Raw genomic sequence first — 18486 nt, forward strand, 5'->3', positions numbered from 1 at the left:
CACAGCCTAGCTAGGTCTCTGCTCTCACGATAAATAGAACTGTATCTTGATCTTTGCCTTAGATGTTAATAAAAATTATTTTCCAAACTTACTTTGTATGAAAATGAAACATACCTAGAAAAGGTGTTACCTGATTTCAGGGATGTAAATAAAAGCCTTTCTTTTGAGAGCTCGGAATAAACTACTGCAGGAGATAGCGGTAATGAAGATTGTATCCCACAAGCCCCAGTGATCTAAAATAAAATTCAATTTCAGCTGAATTAAGGGCATGGCCCTCAATATAATTTCCATTTAAAAAAAAAGTCTTTTCACTGTTATCGATAACAATTGTAAAGGACAGATGTAGGGACCTAGCTTGTAAGGCTTTGCAGATATTATTTTACAGCTCAGTAATAATTTGGGGGGGGATAAGGTCTGCAGACGTTTACTGTACTTCATAGCAACATGACGTGCCGTTGCTTCTTCAGCTTTGTTTTTCCAAGCCTGTGGGCTGCTGCTGAGAAGTTGTTAATCTATGCCATGTTATTTCCCCTTTTCATCACTATAAAGATCATTGTTCACATTCCTGGTCAGTCAAGAAGCACTCTAGTTTCCTGTACATTATTGATTCGCTGAGGTGGTTGAATTCACTCGCTTTGGCCCTGCAGGGCAGGGTCACAGCTTGGGATGGACAAGCCTGTGGGACCTGCAACCGGGAAAAAGTTCAGATTTTTCTACCTACTTTCTACTTTTGTCCTTCATCGTGCCCTAAACAGATAGAGGCGATGCTGTAGGGTAGATGTGATTATTATAGCCGTACTGGTACCTGGGGGTAAGAGCTAAGGAAAAGAGCAACTGCAACAAGTTACCCGCCCAGGGGTTTGAAGGTTTCCACCCAGCTGAAGGAACTACGCTGAAATACTTGTTTCCCTTTGTCAGGGTGGCTGGGATTTGCCCAGGGGGACCGCTGCTTGTTGTAAGGGGTTAGGATGGAGATACATATGTGGCTTTGTTTGGGGTGGGGGGGATAGAAAGAAGGCTTTACTGTCTTGAGACAGGAATATGTATATATATTGTGAGGTATTTTATTCCCTTTTGTTGTGAGCAAAGCTGTAAGCCATTTTATACATCGCACATAGGTAAGCTGTTAACAAAGTGAATAGCTAGACAAAGAAAAAGTGGGGGTAAAATTGTTCCAGCTTCATTTCCCATATCTCGATTCAGGACCCCCTGCCTAGCGCTGTGTTTCCCCAAAGGCCCTTAATGGTGATAGATGTGTTTCCAGCATGCTGAACTTCCATTAACAGAAGTTTTACGTCACCCTCATGACGAAGAGTTTCTTAAAACATAAGGAAAAGCATCTAAGCATAGTAGACTTAGTGCTGTCAACCTTCCGCGTGGGCCAACAGCTTATCCAAATTATGGTGTTAGCTCATGTTAAAGCCAAGTATACAAAATGGGTATTTCCGCTGCTGGTTTATCTGTCGCTCTCTGTAGTGAGCGCTGGGGGGGAAAGGGAGAGACTGAAATTCCAACAAGAAATGGAAAAGCTAGGATGGGTACCAGGCAGAATGAAAACTTGGGGCTTCAGTAGTACCCCCAGCTTATAGCAATTTAGTCCGTGCTAGTTACCGAAACACTCTACAAATTAATCACAAATAGCTGTGGTTCTCATAGTGTACGGGTTTTCTTTCAAGTTTGTAAAACAAACAGCAGAATGTCACCACAGCCTTTAATTTCTTCTTGTACATACCATTCACAGTACATTAACAGCCCAAATAATATTGCACTGGATTATTTTAAAAATTTTTCATCTTGCAAGTAGTATGCACTTTTCAAAGCCAACAGATGAACAATTTGGTCAACTTGCACCAAGAAAATGGTTAGATAAGAATCCTATACTTTATTTATACCACATGGATTTGTAATCCCAAAGGGACATGAGGACGAGCTGTAAACTGTTTCCTTGTTAAAGATAGAAAATTAGTAATTCCTTGCTGACTAAATGTAGAAAGACTGGGAAAAAACAATGAAATCTGAAAGTTATCTCATTCCTGTTAGACTGCTTGCTGTGTATATAATTATATTCTATACTGTGAAAGTCCATCTACATTTAAAAATCCAGCAGTCTACAGATTAACATGGTAAAAAAAAAATATATATTTTTATGAAAAGAGAAGAAATAGTGTTTGCCTCAGAGGAGAAAGTTTTCAGATTGTGAAGTTGTCTTTTTTTTTTTTAGGTGCAATCTTTGAGGCAACAAAATGTCTTTTGGCATTTGGCACTCTAATAAGGACAATATTTTAATACTGGCACAAGCTAAAAACAGCACAGAATGACAAAATACAAGACATGAAACGAACCGCAGCCACTGGGATGATGGTAAGCTAGTTTGAACATATGGAGAACTTAAACAGTTTTGCTGAGGAATTGTGAAGGTTTTTGCAAAACCATACTTATTTTTTTCTTTTCTTTTACCAAATTGTAAGTTTTACTAAACTTGGAGGGAGAAAAGAGTTGCAAATGTCCTCTAGAAAATCATCAGCTGCTGGGCAATCAACACGGCGGCTCGTTCAGCCATCAATAGGTGTGAGGCTCTTTATGACTCAGAGCTCGAGTGCGTGAGGCAGAGCTGGTGGCACTTCGGATCACTTCCATCCATCTGTGAGGAGGCACGAGGAGAGACACAAAAGGAAGAACGGTCAATTCCTAAGGAAAGACTTCTTGAAAGATACAGTCTGCGCTACTAGTTGGACACACTTTTGTTTTCAGTGCCTATGGGAGCACCTTGCTTGCTACTTTACTCCTAAGTCTATCCGAAGTCAAGAGCCTCTAGATCCAAATGACTGCCAAATGCATGTATGAAAAGAGATTCAGAGAGGATAAACAGGGGGGACGAGACCCAAAATTAATGAACTTAGTAGTGGTTTTTACTTCTTCTGCAGACACCAAATCTTGGTTTTTTTCTGCATGGTCCAAGTGATGAGCAGTTGAGACCAACCACTCTTAATTCTAGAGTGAAAAAATGTAATTTAGCTGCAGTTCCTACTTCTTTTTCCTAGAACTGAGAAAGGGCTTTTGTGTTTTCTCCTGTTCTACCCATTTATTTAATCACCCCTTTCCCATGATTTGCCTTATTTATAGTTTTAGACTGACATGGCTGAAACTTAATAACAGCTTTCTTCAACACAAGAGGACATTAAGATTTTTGACATGTTAATGCTTCATATGAAAGAGCTAAATTAGTTCCCAGTATGAATGACCTCAAACCACAATTTAGGAGGAGTAGCACCTGTTTCCTGGCTCTCCGTGTATCTGAAATTCAGTGGGAAGTGTAAAAATTACATGCTGAAGTGGCAGAAATACATAGTAAGAACAGCCGCTTCTGTGAAAAATTAGAATTTTATTTCAGGTGCGGATTTTCCATCCAGTTGTACTAGAGGGAGTGAAGTTATTCTGCAGAGCTGCTGAAAAGTCCCGTGATCTGTTTACATGCTTCCTGGACGCTGAGACGCAGAGCTCCCCATGCAGCCAGCCTGATCAATTTTCACTGGATAATTCCTGCACATAACGCAGGCATAGTACAACGCATTTGTACTATTACAGCTGCCACGTTATCAAAAACAACCACTTGGTTCTAGCATTATCAGGTTTAATATTTCTTTTAAAATTTTAAAGGGTTCTTTCTCTAGTTGTGCTGAACTACTTGCCTGTATTACTGAATCAATTTACTAAACTTTGCATCTACTAACCTTGTTCGGAAAAAATTCCTGGAGTTTTACAAAATTCCCTCTCACAGAAGACGGATTTACCTTTCAAATGTGTATTCACTTTCAGCCCTGAAGTAGTACACGTGGGATTTGAAATGTAGCTTGAACACATAATCTTTGTGAATGTTTTCAGATTCGGAAGGAATGGTAAGTGAATATCCCAATAAAGGAAGGCTGGCTAAAGGATGATTGTCCTGAAAAGAAATGATGGAAAATGCTGTGAAATCAAACACCCTTAAGTAAAAAGAGCACACAAGTAAAACGGAAGCTAGATACACACTCATTGAAAGGTCTTCATCGCGTTTCCACATGTGTGGAAAAAATACCAGCTTTATACAATGGCAATGACCTTAATTGTCTGGTAGTTTCAGCTTGCCCATCTTTATAGGCCCTTCTCATAAGGATCTGCTGCAGGCTGATCCTGTCAGTATTTCCTCATAAGAAAGTCATCTGAAAACTTGGACTTCCACTGTTTTCAAACTGACAAACATAAAACTCCATCATTTGGCATTGGCAGAGCACTGTGCATGTTCATCCTAGGCTTGCAAACACCTACTCCTTTAGAAATGTTCCAGCCACCCTGCAGCATTCACTGCTTAAGTCCTTTCACTTCATGGCACACATGTATGAACAAATAATTTCTTTATCCCGTTTATATGTAGAATATCCTACAATTCATTCTTTTCTTTTTTTTTTTTAGTGCAAAAACTCTATCGTTAAGGATTTCTACAGCAATGAAAGGACAACGTAGCAATTAGAATTATTTTGTGCTTATGCCCTGCTTGAACACAGAGATTCAGAAGTCCAACAGGCTGTAGACAGGAAAACCTTACTTCTGCAGTGCGATGTTTGCTCAGATGGATTAATCATTGGCTGCTGTTCTCTCTTGTTTGACTTAAGTGTCAGTAATGGTAAACAAAATTTCTAAGTCACTATTACGTTTTTAATTGTAATAATCTCAGAATTTGCACAAGAGAAGACTCTTGTTTGAACTCGCACCACAATTTCTGAGCAGTAGTGATATCTCTTGTACTTTTAGGGATGATATGCACTGTGACTATTGGAAGTTTCAGGAAACAAGCATGCATGCTTCACTTGACAAGCGAGCAGATTGAGAACGGGCTCTGCTCCACGTTCCAGCAGCAGTAAAGGCTGCGTAGCCGTGACCAGTGCACCTGCTTCTCTCGCCTACAGCATCCATGACTGATGTCCGCTTTTCTCTCTGCTGCTGCTTTGGAAAAACAAAAGGTCTCCAGCCACACAGCCTTGTGCAGTCTGTTACCTGGTGCGATTTATAGAAGAACATACAGAAGTTGGTGAACACCACCCAAAGCTTCTGCCACCCGTTGCTGTTCTTGAATTTTCGTAGGAGATTTCCGGACAGCTGGTTCTGAAACAGATCAAAAGCAGCCAAATAAAACAGTGAAAGGTACCTGCAGTTTAATTATCGCAAGAAAAATTATCTGCTTTTATCTGGTTGTATGTGACCTTGTTGTATGTGAGCATGTTTTGGTTGAATGGATGTATTTTTCTTCCGCGTTTTTCTACTGCTAAGTAGTACTTTATGAAACATATTTTTTTGTTGGTAGCTGGGTACTTCCAAAAACTTCAAGCTACTACACTTATTTTTTTAATTGAGGTGGCTTTCAGTAAAACATTACCAAACATCAGTCAGTCTTGTTACCCTAGTCTGCCTTTGTTGTTTTCAAATGATACTTAAATAGAATAATGGAAACAGAAAGTCTGACATGAATTTGTGATGTAAAGGAAAATTATGACATACTTTAGAACTGCAGATAGAGATTGAGCTCTCAGTACCCAGTGAGTTCACACGGTAACTTTTCAAAGATTTCAAAAGCAAGGGCTATTAACCTTATTCTTAGCTGGATTTTGGATATTTTAACAAAAAGGAGGAGGAAGCCGTAACCAAGTACAAGTATTTTATGGCTGGCAGAAGAAACTACTCTTCACATAGTGAAGACGTAAAGTCCAGCATCATTGTGCCTTGCAAATGAAGGGGAGTTCTCAGTGAATCATTAATTACTTCCCTTTCCTTCTTGACTGTAAGGGCTCTCACCTGGATCAAAATAGCTGTTTACATCATTGTCTTTATATAATGCAGAAGCTAATAACCTGTAAAGCTTAATACTCAACGTCTGGTGCTCCTGATTTATCTACTACAAATTAAATGTTCTTGAAAATGTTCTGTTTTCACCAGTCTTGGATATACGTTAAAGCCTTTGCTTTAAATCATCCCATTCTCTGATATCTGGACTGCTGCCTCCTTGCCCTAAGTTACAGGTGTACTCCTTAATTTTCTGTTACCTCGTTACTCTGGAGGATATCATAAAAGGACAGGCTTTGCATTCGGTACCAGCAGACATATGAAATGGAAACAGGCCGCTGATCACTGATCAGTCCAGCAGGTAGGGAAGTACAGTCACTGACAGAGAGAGGATCTTCTACCACGAGAGAGACAGAAAGGAGGGAGAGACACAAAGAAAATAAACGATAATGCTGAAGTGAGAGCCACCAACAGAATGATGTGAGCATGAGCATAACCTGCCACGCATGGAACAGCAGTGGAGCTGAAGATGTTTTCACAGAACAACGTATGTCTCCAGGGTGTGGTTGGTCTTCGCTGCTTTGTTTGCATTCATTTGAGGCACGGGGAGGAACAAAAATAAGGAACAATGAGCACTGACCTCAGACCAAAAGATTTGCCTAACTAAATGTTTTAATCATTAGAATTAGTCATCAGTTTAAATTTTAGATCTATTTATAACAAGCCCTCTGCTTTACGGAAAAATGAGACCTTGTTCCATGCCGAACTATTCCTCCCTTGCAGGATATAAGGGTATAAAGCGCAGAAAATCCACCCGCATGGGATCAAAATGAGGCTCTACAGTTAGTGCTTTCTCGTACAGAATAATTTTCTTTGCCACATTTCAGCAGCTCGCCTTCTGTTTAAAAACAGGGGCAGTTACACAAGCTATGAATATTGCCTGCCCTTGCACCTCTATGTTCCCCATCAGTGTGCCTTCTCTAGAGCAACGGTGGCCTGATGTCTGAGGGCTGCCTCGTGAGCAGAAGCCAACTCGGCTTTAAGATTCCTTTTACCATTTTCTTTAGGCATAAATTTCCATTTGATGAGGACTGTGATAAAGTACTCAGAGCCCTCTGGAGCCTCTATTGGGTGAAGGAAGAACACCTAAGCAGGCTTACCACCTCATCCTAAAACCTACACTGAACTAGGAGTCTTTCATGTTAATCTTTGAAAAGTCAATGTCTGCATCTTGTCTGCTGAGTACAGAATTAATGAATGTGTATCACATTGGCTTAGCTGTGATCGGGGGCAAAAAAGGATTTTTATTTTGAGGTGGAAAACGCAAATAAAGAAAAAGCAGATGAGACTGAGCAATGAGACAAGGTTCCAGAAAAGATGGCTAGGTAAAGAAAGTAAGTTAGTAATACACATAATTAAAACTCTGGCTGCAGCAGCTAAAGACAATATCCTTTCAGCTCGAGCAATGACTTAATGCCTCTGTAACTGAAAGCATTAAGACAGTTTGACCTGCTTTAAATTTTAAAGGGCATCAGCATTTTTTTGGACAGTTACTTCTATGAAAATTACTGCTCTAACTGATTTTACAAAGATGCACTAAGGGAGCGGATACGTGTGTCTTGACTGATGGTTTTTGCCATCATTTGGAGTCAGTTAAATAGGCGTGCCTGAAACTTCCCCAGAAGGAGACAACAGAACAGTGCACTTATTAAGGAGGAGCAAAAAGGAAATTGTCATTCAAGAGTGAGTCTGGAGCTGCAGTTCAGATCGTTCTGAGGCAGATACCTCCACAGCAATACTAAAGTCGATCATTGAAACACTGGTATTTCTGTGCCAGCAGACGTGCACCGTAGTGTTGCCACGGTGTGGTGACTGACGTTCGAGTGAGGTGCGGGATGCACTGAGGTCGTCCTCAGATTCCTGGTCTACAGTAGTTTCATCAGGAGACTCTATGAAATGCAGGGAAAAAGCATCTTTCTTCCTCTATGCAACAACATATATAATTGGAAAAATTAAACAAATCAATTCTGTCCACAATATTGTGAACTAATTTTAAAACACACTTTTAGAAATAATTTTGTGCAGATGTTAAGTAGGTTTTTTTTTTTACGTCTTTCTGCAAGTGTTAGAATCAAAGACTAACTACCATGCTTTGTTGGTGCTTTTAATACCTTCCAAGGACAGGCACTGCCCAAATCTTGTTAAATTGTTCCTGGAATCATTATGGTTAAAGTCACTTCTCTATTCAGAGAAACTTTCTGCTAACATCAACAAGAACATTAAAATGGCACATATAAAAATATATATATATATATATATATATATAAAAATCAACTTTGAATATATCGGTTTGACCTGTGGCCAGCATTTTTCACCACTTTGCTTAGAAGCAATCACCAATCATCCTGATGAAAGTGAACAAAACCTACTCTCTAGCATTTACTCACTGTTGTCAGGTGGGCTGCTAGCCAGTAACTCTGGGGCCGGGCCACTGCTTTTCTCTGCCAGGTCTATTGCCATCTGAATGTCCTCAGTCCATTTGTCCATTTCAGCATGGGTGCTGACAATAAAAATTCAGGTTTTATTCATTTTCATACAGGCTGAAAACAAACTCTAAGAAATAGTCACAAGCTGAGCTTAGTTTTAATTTAAATAAATTCATTCAGACACAAGATGCTAGGTTTTTTCCTAATAACTTAATTTTGGTTCTGACTTGCACAATTGCCACTCTATTTTGTCCCACTCAGCTTTTTTTTTTTTTTTACAAGTGGCTTTCACAAAAGAATATACCTTTGAAGTTCTTTTAAGGGCAAATCCAAACAAAATGACGTCTCTCTGCTTTTCTATCTGTCCCACTGTGAAAGCTGCAGAGAAATATAGTTTACATGTCTACGTTGTCTCCACTGAATTACCTTGCAGCAACAACGATGGACTGGTGTTGACCTCGTAGTGTTAGACAATGAGGAACCCCCCATTCCTCTTCACTTTCTTCTATCTGAGAGAGAAAAGCCCAAATGCAGTCAGATTGCAAGAAGTACATATTTCTTAAGGCAAAACAGTGAACTCAACAAGCTCTTACCATTGGGGAAAAGAAAACTAAGAGAAATGTTCACAAACAACAATTTTGAGCTAGGTATTGAGAAAAAAATGGTGACTTGCAAGTCAGAAAAACAGTAAATAAGCTCTTCAATAGCCTCTTAAACCAAAAGCATGGCTTTGTCTGCTTTGTGTCAAAAAAAAAAAAAAAAGGGAAAATAGTGGTATTTTTATCAGAAGAGTGATTCATCATACAAAAGGATATGTTAAAGGCTGGGAGCGCTCTGGACACGGCAGCATAACACAGTTCTGCTGTAAACAAGTCTATGCTAAACGGACATCAATAATTGAGTAGATTCCTAGAAACGCTAGATAAAACTTGAAGCCTCGCAGGTGTTTAGAGAATTTCAGTTACTGCAGTAGTGATTACCTAACTCAATTCTCAGGAAAACAGTATGGAATAGATACAAACCCATGAGACGTTCCAATGAAAATAATGGGGGGAATAAAAGTGTTTTGAAACTAGCAAAAATATTTTTGAAATCATATAAGAAGAGGAGGTAACTAGGTGCTATTGGCTCGAATTGGCTGTTTTCCAGAATTGCAACAAGAGCTCCAAATGACATATTGCTGCCAGTTTCCCACTACTTTGGCTTTAAGATACAGAGTTGAAAACATTAAGAAATGTTTTTTTATAGAAATTAGATTGTCGCTACTGTTTACTGGCCTTGCACAGTGTGTTTCTATGCAATTGGTGATGAATTACTTGTGAGAATCATGGTTACATTTAGGGTTTAAAAAAATAAAGAACCCATCTCACAAGAACTTTGCATTATGAGGAAGCTGCCCCCCAAAATGCCTTTTTCTCCCCCACTTTTGCTATATAATCACCTTTGTGTAGAAGGCTGCATGAACACACGCCAAACCCAACACAGCCCCATCAGGCACTGCAGAATGTAACCACAACTTCTCTAAATCAGAGAACAGCCTTTTGCTGCTGCTTTCAGTCCAGCAGAAATTCATCAAGCAATTCAGATGGGACCACAGATGGCCATTTAAGCATGAACCCCGTAAGTTCTCACAATACTTACTGTCATGCCATACAGTGGAAGATGCCCGTGGACTTTAAACTGATTTGATGCTGTCAGGCCTCTACTTGTGTACAACAAGATATCGTTAAACTAAAAAGCAAGAATAAGCATTATTAGAATGATGTCGGCTTGTATGTATGTACAAAAAAAAAAAATCAGAATGGCAAATATGGGAAAGCTAGCCAGTACTGGCTGACTATTTATATGGCAGTCCTAATGCATGAATCCAAAATGCTGGCTTCCACAATATTCCAGTACGTAGCACTTGTTATTTTCCCTGCCTTCCTTCCCAGCTAGTCTCAGGCATGTTCTCACAATTTTCCACTGGCTATCTTCCGATGCCTTCTAATATTCTCTTTGTGATCTCTGGGTCAGAACTAACAAGCCACAACAGCAGTGAAACCAAGTAGTACGTTTCACACTCTGCTGCACTTTGAAGCTATGGAAGGTAAGTGTGTTTCACCAATATTTTCTTCTGATTTGTGTGGAAAGATAAGCAAGCATGCCCGAGAGAGGTGTGTCCAACTTAACTCTTATGAAGTAAGTGGCTATCTATTACTCCCCATATTCAGAAGGAAGCTGGGAGACCTGTTTTAAGGCAGATGGCTTTAGGTTAGAAGTATCAAGGTGAAGAGACTGAATATCTCAACTTGCAGAGCTTCCTGCATGTAACAGTAGTTGTTGAAAGCATGTCAAATGACTGCCTGCATTTTGTTGCCATAAAACAAATGGCATATTTTCACTGTGCACCTGGGTCAAAGGATGTTCTTCTCAGACCAGACAGTTGCATCAAGAAAATCATACTCTGTGGTGTGAAACAGAGCTCTCGCCACAGACGTCTACAATCCAATAGCAATAATTCATGAAGCTACATGGATCAGCCACTAGAGGGGGATTTAATTTTGCCAATGATCATACGTGTATTTGGAGTCCCAGAATACTGACCCAGGATTTTACCTCCAAAAAGATTCTGATGCTTGAGACAGACCAAAGATTTCTTTGACAGAGCGAGCAACTGACTTGAGAGTCTAGTCTCAACTTTTTAATGTTTTATACAGGTATAATATCGAGGCATCACCTGGTAACAAGAATTGTGGTATGCAAGGAAATATGCACCTTATTCATTAGGCTTCCCCTTTAGTGCCTTTAAAGGCAAAGGATAATCCTACCCAGGTAGATTTAGTGGTTATGTCTTTGGCCCATTTGAAAGATTAAGTGACAAACATCTTGTAAAACCTAGCACACTCACAAGCTTTTCTACACATGGTCTTCACCTTTTGCATATAAGCCGCCAAGGAAGTATTTTCCTGCCACAATGCACTGACTCTGTAATGTTTTGCCCTGTAACACTGGACTAGAAAATCTATGCACTCTGCTGGGCATCCCAGTGCCCCAGCACCAAGGGCTGAGCAGCAGCAGGATGGGAAGCCTAGGAGCAAGTCAGCTGGCTGGGAAGAGAAGACAGAAGGAACAATCTGGTCAGCTCTTGTGGATCAGAGACCAAGTGGGATCACTGTAACCTGAAAAGACTGCGAGCGATGGTGGGAGGAGATAACCTTTCCTAGTGCAAGAGCTCAAAATGTGTCTCCAGATAAAGGCAGGTACTTCAACATGCTGGGCACTCGTGGGCTGAAACTGGATGGTTTGTGGAGAAACTTGGTTCTGTAAATGTGTCCTGAGAGCACTATGTGCATTATCGTTCATATCACCAGGAGTTACTCTTCATCTTCTTTTCTGGACATGATCACTAACCCTGGTACCACTTTTCATTTTATGACGAGACTGCTTTTGTTTAAGACAATGTGCTAAGATGTCTTATTTTATCGTGATATTTACAGTGTCATATAAAAATAAATAGTTTTATCTTTGTAAGAAGCAGTCACAAAGAGAATATTGGGTTTGGACAGAAACATAAGTTCTTAACAACCAGCTACATAGGTGATGTATTATGTTAACTTAAATAAGGCTGTTTAAAAATACTTACTGTAATTCACAATTCAAGTCTAACAGTATGCCTAGTAGTTGCCTATAGTTACATTTCATTATATAAAGAAAACTTTCTTCTTGCTTACCAGAAAGAACATCCGTTGCTGTAAACCTTTTCCAGACAACTTACTAAGACTGCCCAGTCTAATGAACTCCTGTGGGAAACAGACAAAACAAATATGTATCTTCTGCAAAAATGATGACAATTTTTTAATTAAGCAAACATACATATGACTACTTGGTCACAGGACTGACTTGACTATCAGTCACCAAGACTTTTTATTTTCTTTATTAAATATGTTAAAAATCTTATTTATAGGATAATTTCTTTCCATTCATAACTGTCTTTAGGATAAACTCCTTCATAGTCTTTCATTCATTTTAAGAAAATTCAACTAAGCAAAATTTTCTTTACCTAACATTAATTCCTTCAGACAGCTCCCTCTCTCATCAGTTTTGAATGAGTGTTTTTCACGTTACAAATGATGTAAAAACTAACGATAAGTTGGCCTGTATGTTAGTGGTTAGCCACTGGTAAGCTTCTGTTGTGCATACAGCATACACAGCTCTTCAATGAGATGTAAAATCAGCTACAGAAATCAATATCACCATCAGCAGCAGAAAAAGAAGGAAATTTGTCTGGCAGTATGAATTATCCTAGTACCATCCCCATCGTATAATACAGTACATTAATTCAGATCAAACTGTTTAAGAATGTTTAGGGATGGAATTATTGGAAAAGTAGCACATCTGAAACTTTCAAAATGCTGGATTTCCTAGGCTTACTGTGAACTATACCGTAACTCACCCTTCCACTTATCTGAAACCCATGAAAATATAATTTTTTCAGTCACTCCCTCAAGCTTCTGCCAAGAGGTTTATATTTATTTATTACAGTCTTTCAAAGGTCATTCTACTCATAATTGTGCATGTAAAAGGCATATAAAGCATCAGAATCAGCTGCCGCTTAGCAATAAACTGGCTGTCGAAGATTAATCTGCTCAGACACTCCAGTCGCCTTAGGGTTGCTGTGATGTGTCCAGTCCCCCTACCTCCACTGCGCAAGGACTAAGGGGTGGAAAAAGTGGCTACAGGTGGTTATCCCTATATCACGGTAAGCTCATGTTACCAGAGAGGCCACTGGAAGCTGTTGTGGGCCACCAAAGAATATTAATCATAATTACTATTTATACGGTACCACCTAATGGTCACTTAGCAGGCTTAGGACCACCACGGCAAGCGCCATGTGAACACACGAGTCAAGAGCTGCTGGTTATTGCAATCTGCAAGCACAACTGACCACAGGATGTTTTAATGTCCAATACAGGAACCAGCTCGGTGGAAGCAGAGACCCCAGTCTGGGGCAATGTGAAGAAGACGGTCACCTACAGCCGCCTTTAGGACAGCTGAATCACCAGCCTAACATGAGACTTCTCCTCTGAGATGTGGAGTTCAGCCACCTTTGGGTAAAGCCAGCCATGGCTGACAGTGGCATTTGCCTCCCAGCCTAGCCTGTGCCGGGGCAGGGACTTCAGCCGGAGCCAGAAGAGCGGCCAAAGGGCTGGAAAGCAGCGACATCTTGGGCACGTGCCAGAGCGTGGTGGCCAATGCTTTTTGCCTTGGCAGGCAAACAACCTCTGCACCTCCTCTGCCTTCTTCTTGAACTTCCTAGCAGAGGAAGACTGCTCTGTCTTTGAACAGAATAGGGCAGCAGAAACAACCGATGGCAATGTTTAATTTCATGTGATAGAGAGACGCATGGGCTGTGAAATGTCCTGAGGGGCTTGCCAAGGAAGTGAACGGTCTGTGTTTCACTGGAAGGAGGCACGAGCCATGGCAGCAGCTTGGGAGACAGAAAAGAGGCAAAGTGAGGGAGCGGGGAAAAGCCACAAATCGAGAAATACCCATGCTCGGCACTGCCTTCCCAATGGCACATCAGCTTCAAACCCCTTTTTCTAAATGTTTGAATCCTTAAATGAACTGGACCCTAGAGAGCTCAGCAAGCTGCCTGTCTGCCACGAGCCCGCTGTGGCACTAGACATGGACATGGCACGGCAAGCAGACCCCAGGCTGCGGCTCTCGCTGACTGGTGGTCCGGCCAGCCTGCAGGAGCGTGTCAGGGCTGGATGGCCAGGCTGCAGGGCAAGTTCAAGCGCTGCCGTATTTGCAGTTCAATGCAAAACTCATCTTTTTTTTTCCAAGCTGTTTCCCAGAAATTTATAAGGGGTGAGAACAGTCTAGCGATGCATTTTCCTCAGCATTTTGGTCGCTGCAAGTACTTTTTTTGTGTTTTACACACAAAAGCCAGGGAAGTGGGGAGGAAATTACTTCAACAACAGACAACTCTCATGTTTCCACGCACAGATACATGCACACAGTAAGCAAAAAAGGCTACAAATACTACACCGAAGCTCATTTATTCTGAAATAAGCCTCCATTTTTTAAAAAAGCATGACAAGTAAGAGAGAGACGGGTTTTTACAACACAATTAAAAGTGTTTACTTAAGGCAACACTGTCTCAAAAATTACTGGCTAATATTACACGTAGACTAAAGAGACTGCTCATCCCCAGGGCCATACGTTTCAAAGCTAGGCATTGTGAAAGGGCTGAAGGTCCTCCAGCACTAATGTCTTACTTTCCTTTAATCTGCCATGCTCTAGCATCAAGGGTTGAAAAAAAAAATTAAGGGCAGCAAGAAATGAGGAAATGTGCAACTGCTCAAGCTCTGAATGCTGTGATAAATATTACATTTTTACCACCTCTGTTGTAATAGATGTTTGGAATTGCCTACAACTGTCCAAATCTATACATAAGATAAACCTAATAAAATCAATTAAAAGGTAATAAAGATGATTGCTTCCTCCTGCTTTAAAGGCTGCTGTTTTCTGTGGTGTTGTTATGTTTACATTTGATAGGTTTTGGTGAGAGAAAAAGGTTCATATGAGGAAAGGCAATTTCACAGCTGCTCCTAAGAAACAGGTTTCTACAACATACCTAATGCTTTGAAATTGTATCAGAGCTTGATCACAACTCTGTTACTTACCCTTCCTGGTATCACCAGATTGTCTATGCCTATCAAGTCTTTCTTGAGTTCATGCAGCTTCTGGAAGTTCTCCATCTTTATCATATTGCCATGGAGCTGAGCCACCATTTCAGAAATCTCAGCCAAAGCAGCTAGATGGACAAAACCATAAAATGCTTATTAAAAACTTGCAAGAATGTTCAAAAAGAAGGATGGCTTTTGCCCGCAGCACCCAGCTCATGAACATCACCCTTCTTGTGTTACCCTTCTTCTTCACAGTGTAAAGCTACTCAGGCAGACTAAAAACCGCACAAACTCTGGACATCATCTTATGGAGTGGAGGGGAGAGGGTGGAGTGTTGTAATGAAGAGACAGTCTATTTCCTCAACCAAAATTTTGTTCTATTTTAGCCACAGGAACTTTGTAGGAATACTCGAGTCAATTCAGAGCACCAATGAATGGGTTCTTCTAAAGGACTTAATTTCCTACATCCCAAATTAATCTAGGGGTCTTCTCTATGCTTGAAAAAAATGCATTTTTTCCACAGCCTGCAACATGCTGGGTCAGGTCCATATTTGAAAACACCAGGAAATGGCAGTGTCATTTACTGTATCATCTCAGCTGGTAAATCCGGTAATCCTGAGGTTTGTCCTCAGTCCCCGCAATAAGAACAACTAAAAGGGCTGCATGTCGCTGAGTTGCATCACAACTCTACTTCATTCTCTCCAAAGAGACGATCAACAATGAGTGACCTAACACCTGGGAGTGATTTTCCTAAGGAAAATCTCCATTGTCAAAGGGGATTTTTGCTGTATGAAGAAGGATCAGGTGGAATACAAGAGGAAGCAGACACTACGAAGTCCCACTCTGCGGCAGCAGAAGCCAAATCAAGTGCAGGCTGCTGCCGATCGGCTGCCCGTGTCTTGTCTTTTTGCTGTGCTAACAATGCAGTAACTCAACTCAGGGAACTAAGCTGATAATCACTTCACCAGCTGATCTTTCCTGGGGGACCAGCTCATGGACTGCTTCCCTGTGCCATCATGTATGTGAGCACCAACCTTGATACACCTAAATGGACAGGCAGTCTCTGAATGGGCCAAACACACCGACTGACTGACTTCAGTGCTAGAAGAGCAGTTACAGCTATTTGTGTTAAAAAAATACAGTCAAGGGTTCTTTCTTCTTACATCATTGCTCAGTGTGCAGTTCATCCACCTGTTAGTGGGAGACCTGTACCCGCTGCTGGGATTCACATCCACATCTCCCCCCCCCCCCTTTTTTTTTTTGCTTCCTTTACACTCAAACACCTTAGTAAGACACCGATCCCAGAGTGATGGTGTCCCCGAGTCACACTGTCCTTCTCATGCTCTCTTATTTTCACCCCTGAATCCTATGTTCATATCCATTTCAAAAGTGGAGCAGGAATCAAACCTTGATGGCTGCTGCACTCTCTGGGGAGGTGGGAATGGACACACCATCCTCAACATCTAGCCTTGACAAAAAGAAATTATGGCACTACTTGCTGCATTCCTTGTGATCATTCAGGCTGCAGCTACATTTAGGCAAACATCTGTGTCATGCAGCACTTCAGAGCCACAGACCTCTGTGGCATTTCTTATTGCTACAGGTCAAGTTACCTCCGCATTTTGTGCGTTGTCTGCTGTGGGTCTCATCGCACGGTATCTAAGGGAACTTAGCCAGCTAGCTCAGCTAACACCTTACAGCTGGGAGCAGTCATACCAAGCATTTCTCCCTACCCAAGTCCTTCCATGGATCTGCACTGAGTGCTAACTGTACAGATAACATAGTTATCTTTAAATGTAGATAGCTTACAGTGGGGGTGGCGGATGGGGGCAAGAAAGGAGGAAAACAAATCATCAAAAAGAAACAGCAGGCAGTGAGTTCAGACTACAGGAAGAAAATTTTTTCACATTTGGAAAAAAAAACCATGTTGGCAGCTTTGAGTTCCTGAAACAAATCATGGAAATGGTAATAGAGCAAACTGCATGTCTGGAAAAAAGACAAATGACACTTAAAGACATAATAACAGCAGCCATACTGGGTCAGACCAAGGGTTCACCTGGGCCAGTATTCTGTATTCCTAGCGGATCTCCAGGGAAAGCTAAGAACAAGACAAGCACATATGGTACATTCCCTGTGCTCTCTCTCAACCTCCCAGCTGTTTTCAGTTCAAGTGACTTCCTGAACTGCATGTCATTTCTGTGTGTTTAATAACCCCCAGCAGATTTCTCTTCCAAGTATTTGTCTAGACTGTGGCATAATGTGTATACAAGAGCAACCTTAATCCTACCATTTCTGGTCTTCTGAGTGTTTGATTTTGCAACTCAGTCCTCTTTCAACGTAGGCTTAATAAAAAGAATTGTGTTTGTACAGCCATGCACCTCTAACGGATTTGGATCTCCTGTTCCCCAGCTCCAGGTACTGGTGTCTTTTCTCTCACTTACCTCTTGAATCCCTGAAGTCTATGTGGCTTGGTGGGTAGTGTTTGCAAAGCCTCTCCATTATCTGCTTGTAGTGCATCAGCCTGTGTAAAGGTCTGAGAAGGAAGGTATTGAGAGGCAAGTAGCAGACTTTCTGTAGCTCAAAATCCCTGCAAAAGGTCTCCAGCTTGCGAGAGTTCTTGATCCCATTCTCCAACTCAATTAAAATCTCATTGTGCTTCCACAGGTGAATTGTCAGTTGCTTATAGGCACAAAGAAAGAAAGAGAATGTGGTAGAGCTATTAGCAATCACTGTAAGCCATGACTCAGCCCAAACCTATTCCAGTAAAAAAATCCAACTAGCACAGCAGTTGGGATTTTGCAGACAAAATCACTGCGCAACACAATGGTTTTGATATTCACTTGAAAAGGAGAAATGGCATTACTCATTTCAAGTACACACCCCCACCCCCTCTGCATTCCCTGTAAAACAAAAGTACATGAGTAAACCAAACTAAGTCTGATATCAGTGAGAAATTCAAAGGCAAGGAGATGACATGAACATAGCTCATGCAAGTAGGTGCAACAGGGAGAGGGCTAGACAATGCAAATGCAGAGCTAGGAAACAAAATGGGATTTTCTAGGAGGATGAAGGGATTTAACTGCCCCAGTTCCCTTAGGTGCTTTTGAGGAACTGAGATGCAAGTAAATGGACTTCTAGCTTCTGCTCCACTGTTATTAATGAGAAGTTGCATCTCCTGGGAATCCGAACAAATGCAAAAATAGAGGAGTTGTCCAACAGAAATGGGTATGTTAGAGTTCTTCATCCTTGGATTACGTCCTCTTCTCCTTATTGCAGTCGCTAAGGTGATCCCACTGGCAGCAGGGGAGTTATGCACCAGCAACTGAATGAGGTTTGCATGAAATATGTAACTTCATTTAGGTCCCAGTATCCCAGGCATTCATGATTCCCATTTAAAACAATTCAGCAGTATTTTCTGAACAATTAACACAGGGGCTTCATTTGTGTTTTGGAAAAGGTAGACTGGTTCCTCAGGATGCACAGAGCTTCTCTGAGCAGCCAAATAAAGCCTC

At 41.0% G+C, this 18486-nt stretch overlaps 1 protein-coding gene across 5 annotated transcripts in view; it reads right to left on the reverse strand.

The window, feature by feature from the left end:
• Positions 1-1697: 1697 nt before the first annotated feature.
• Positions 1698-18486, reverse strand: part of FARP1 (FERM, ARH/RhoGEF and pleckstrin domain protein 1) — a 216934-nt gene continuing 200145 nt past the window's right edge. For 4 of the 5 annotated variants that reach the window (XM_072849956.1, XM_072849955.1, XM_072849954.1 and 1 more), the window contains exons 18-27: positions 17416-17653; positions 14972-15102; positions 12014-12082; positions 9942-10031; positions 8727-8809; positions 8262-8374; positions 7600-7763; positions 5032-5139; positions 3792-3943; positions 1698-2641 (exon numbers count right to left, since the gene is read on the reverse strand). In XM_072849956.1, coding sequence (XP_072706057.1) covers positions 2560-2641; positions 3792-3943; positions 5032-5139; positions 7600-7763; positions 8262-8374; positions 8727-8809; positions 9942-10031; positions 12014-12082; positions 14972-15102; positions 17416-17653 — 1230 coding nt within the window. In that variant the 3' untranslated portion in view covers positions 1698-2559. Of the gene's footprint in view, positions 2642-3791; positions 3944-5031; positions 5140-7599; positions 7764-8261; positions 8375-8726; positions 8810-9941; positions 10032-12013; positions 12083-14971; positions 15103-17415; positions 17654-18486 lie in introns of those variants that run through there. The other variant, XM_072849957.1, reaches the window with a different exon arrangement.

The sequence above is a fragment of the Ciconia boyciana genome, chromosome 1 (genome assembly GCF_034638445.1).
Source record: "Ciconia boyciana chromosome 1, ASM3463844v1, whole genome shotgun sequence".
Lineage (NCBI taxonomy): Eukaryota > Metazoa > Chordata > Aves > Ciconiiformes > Ciconiidae > Ciconia > Ciconia boyciana.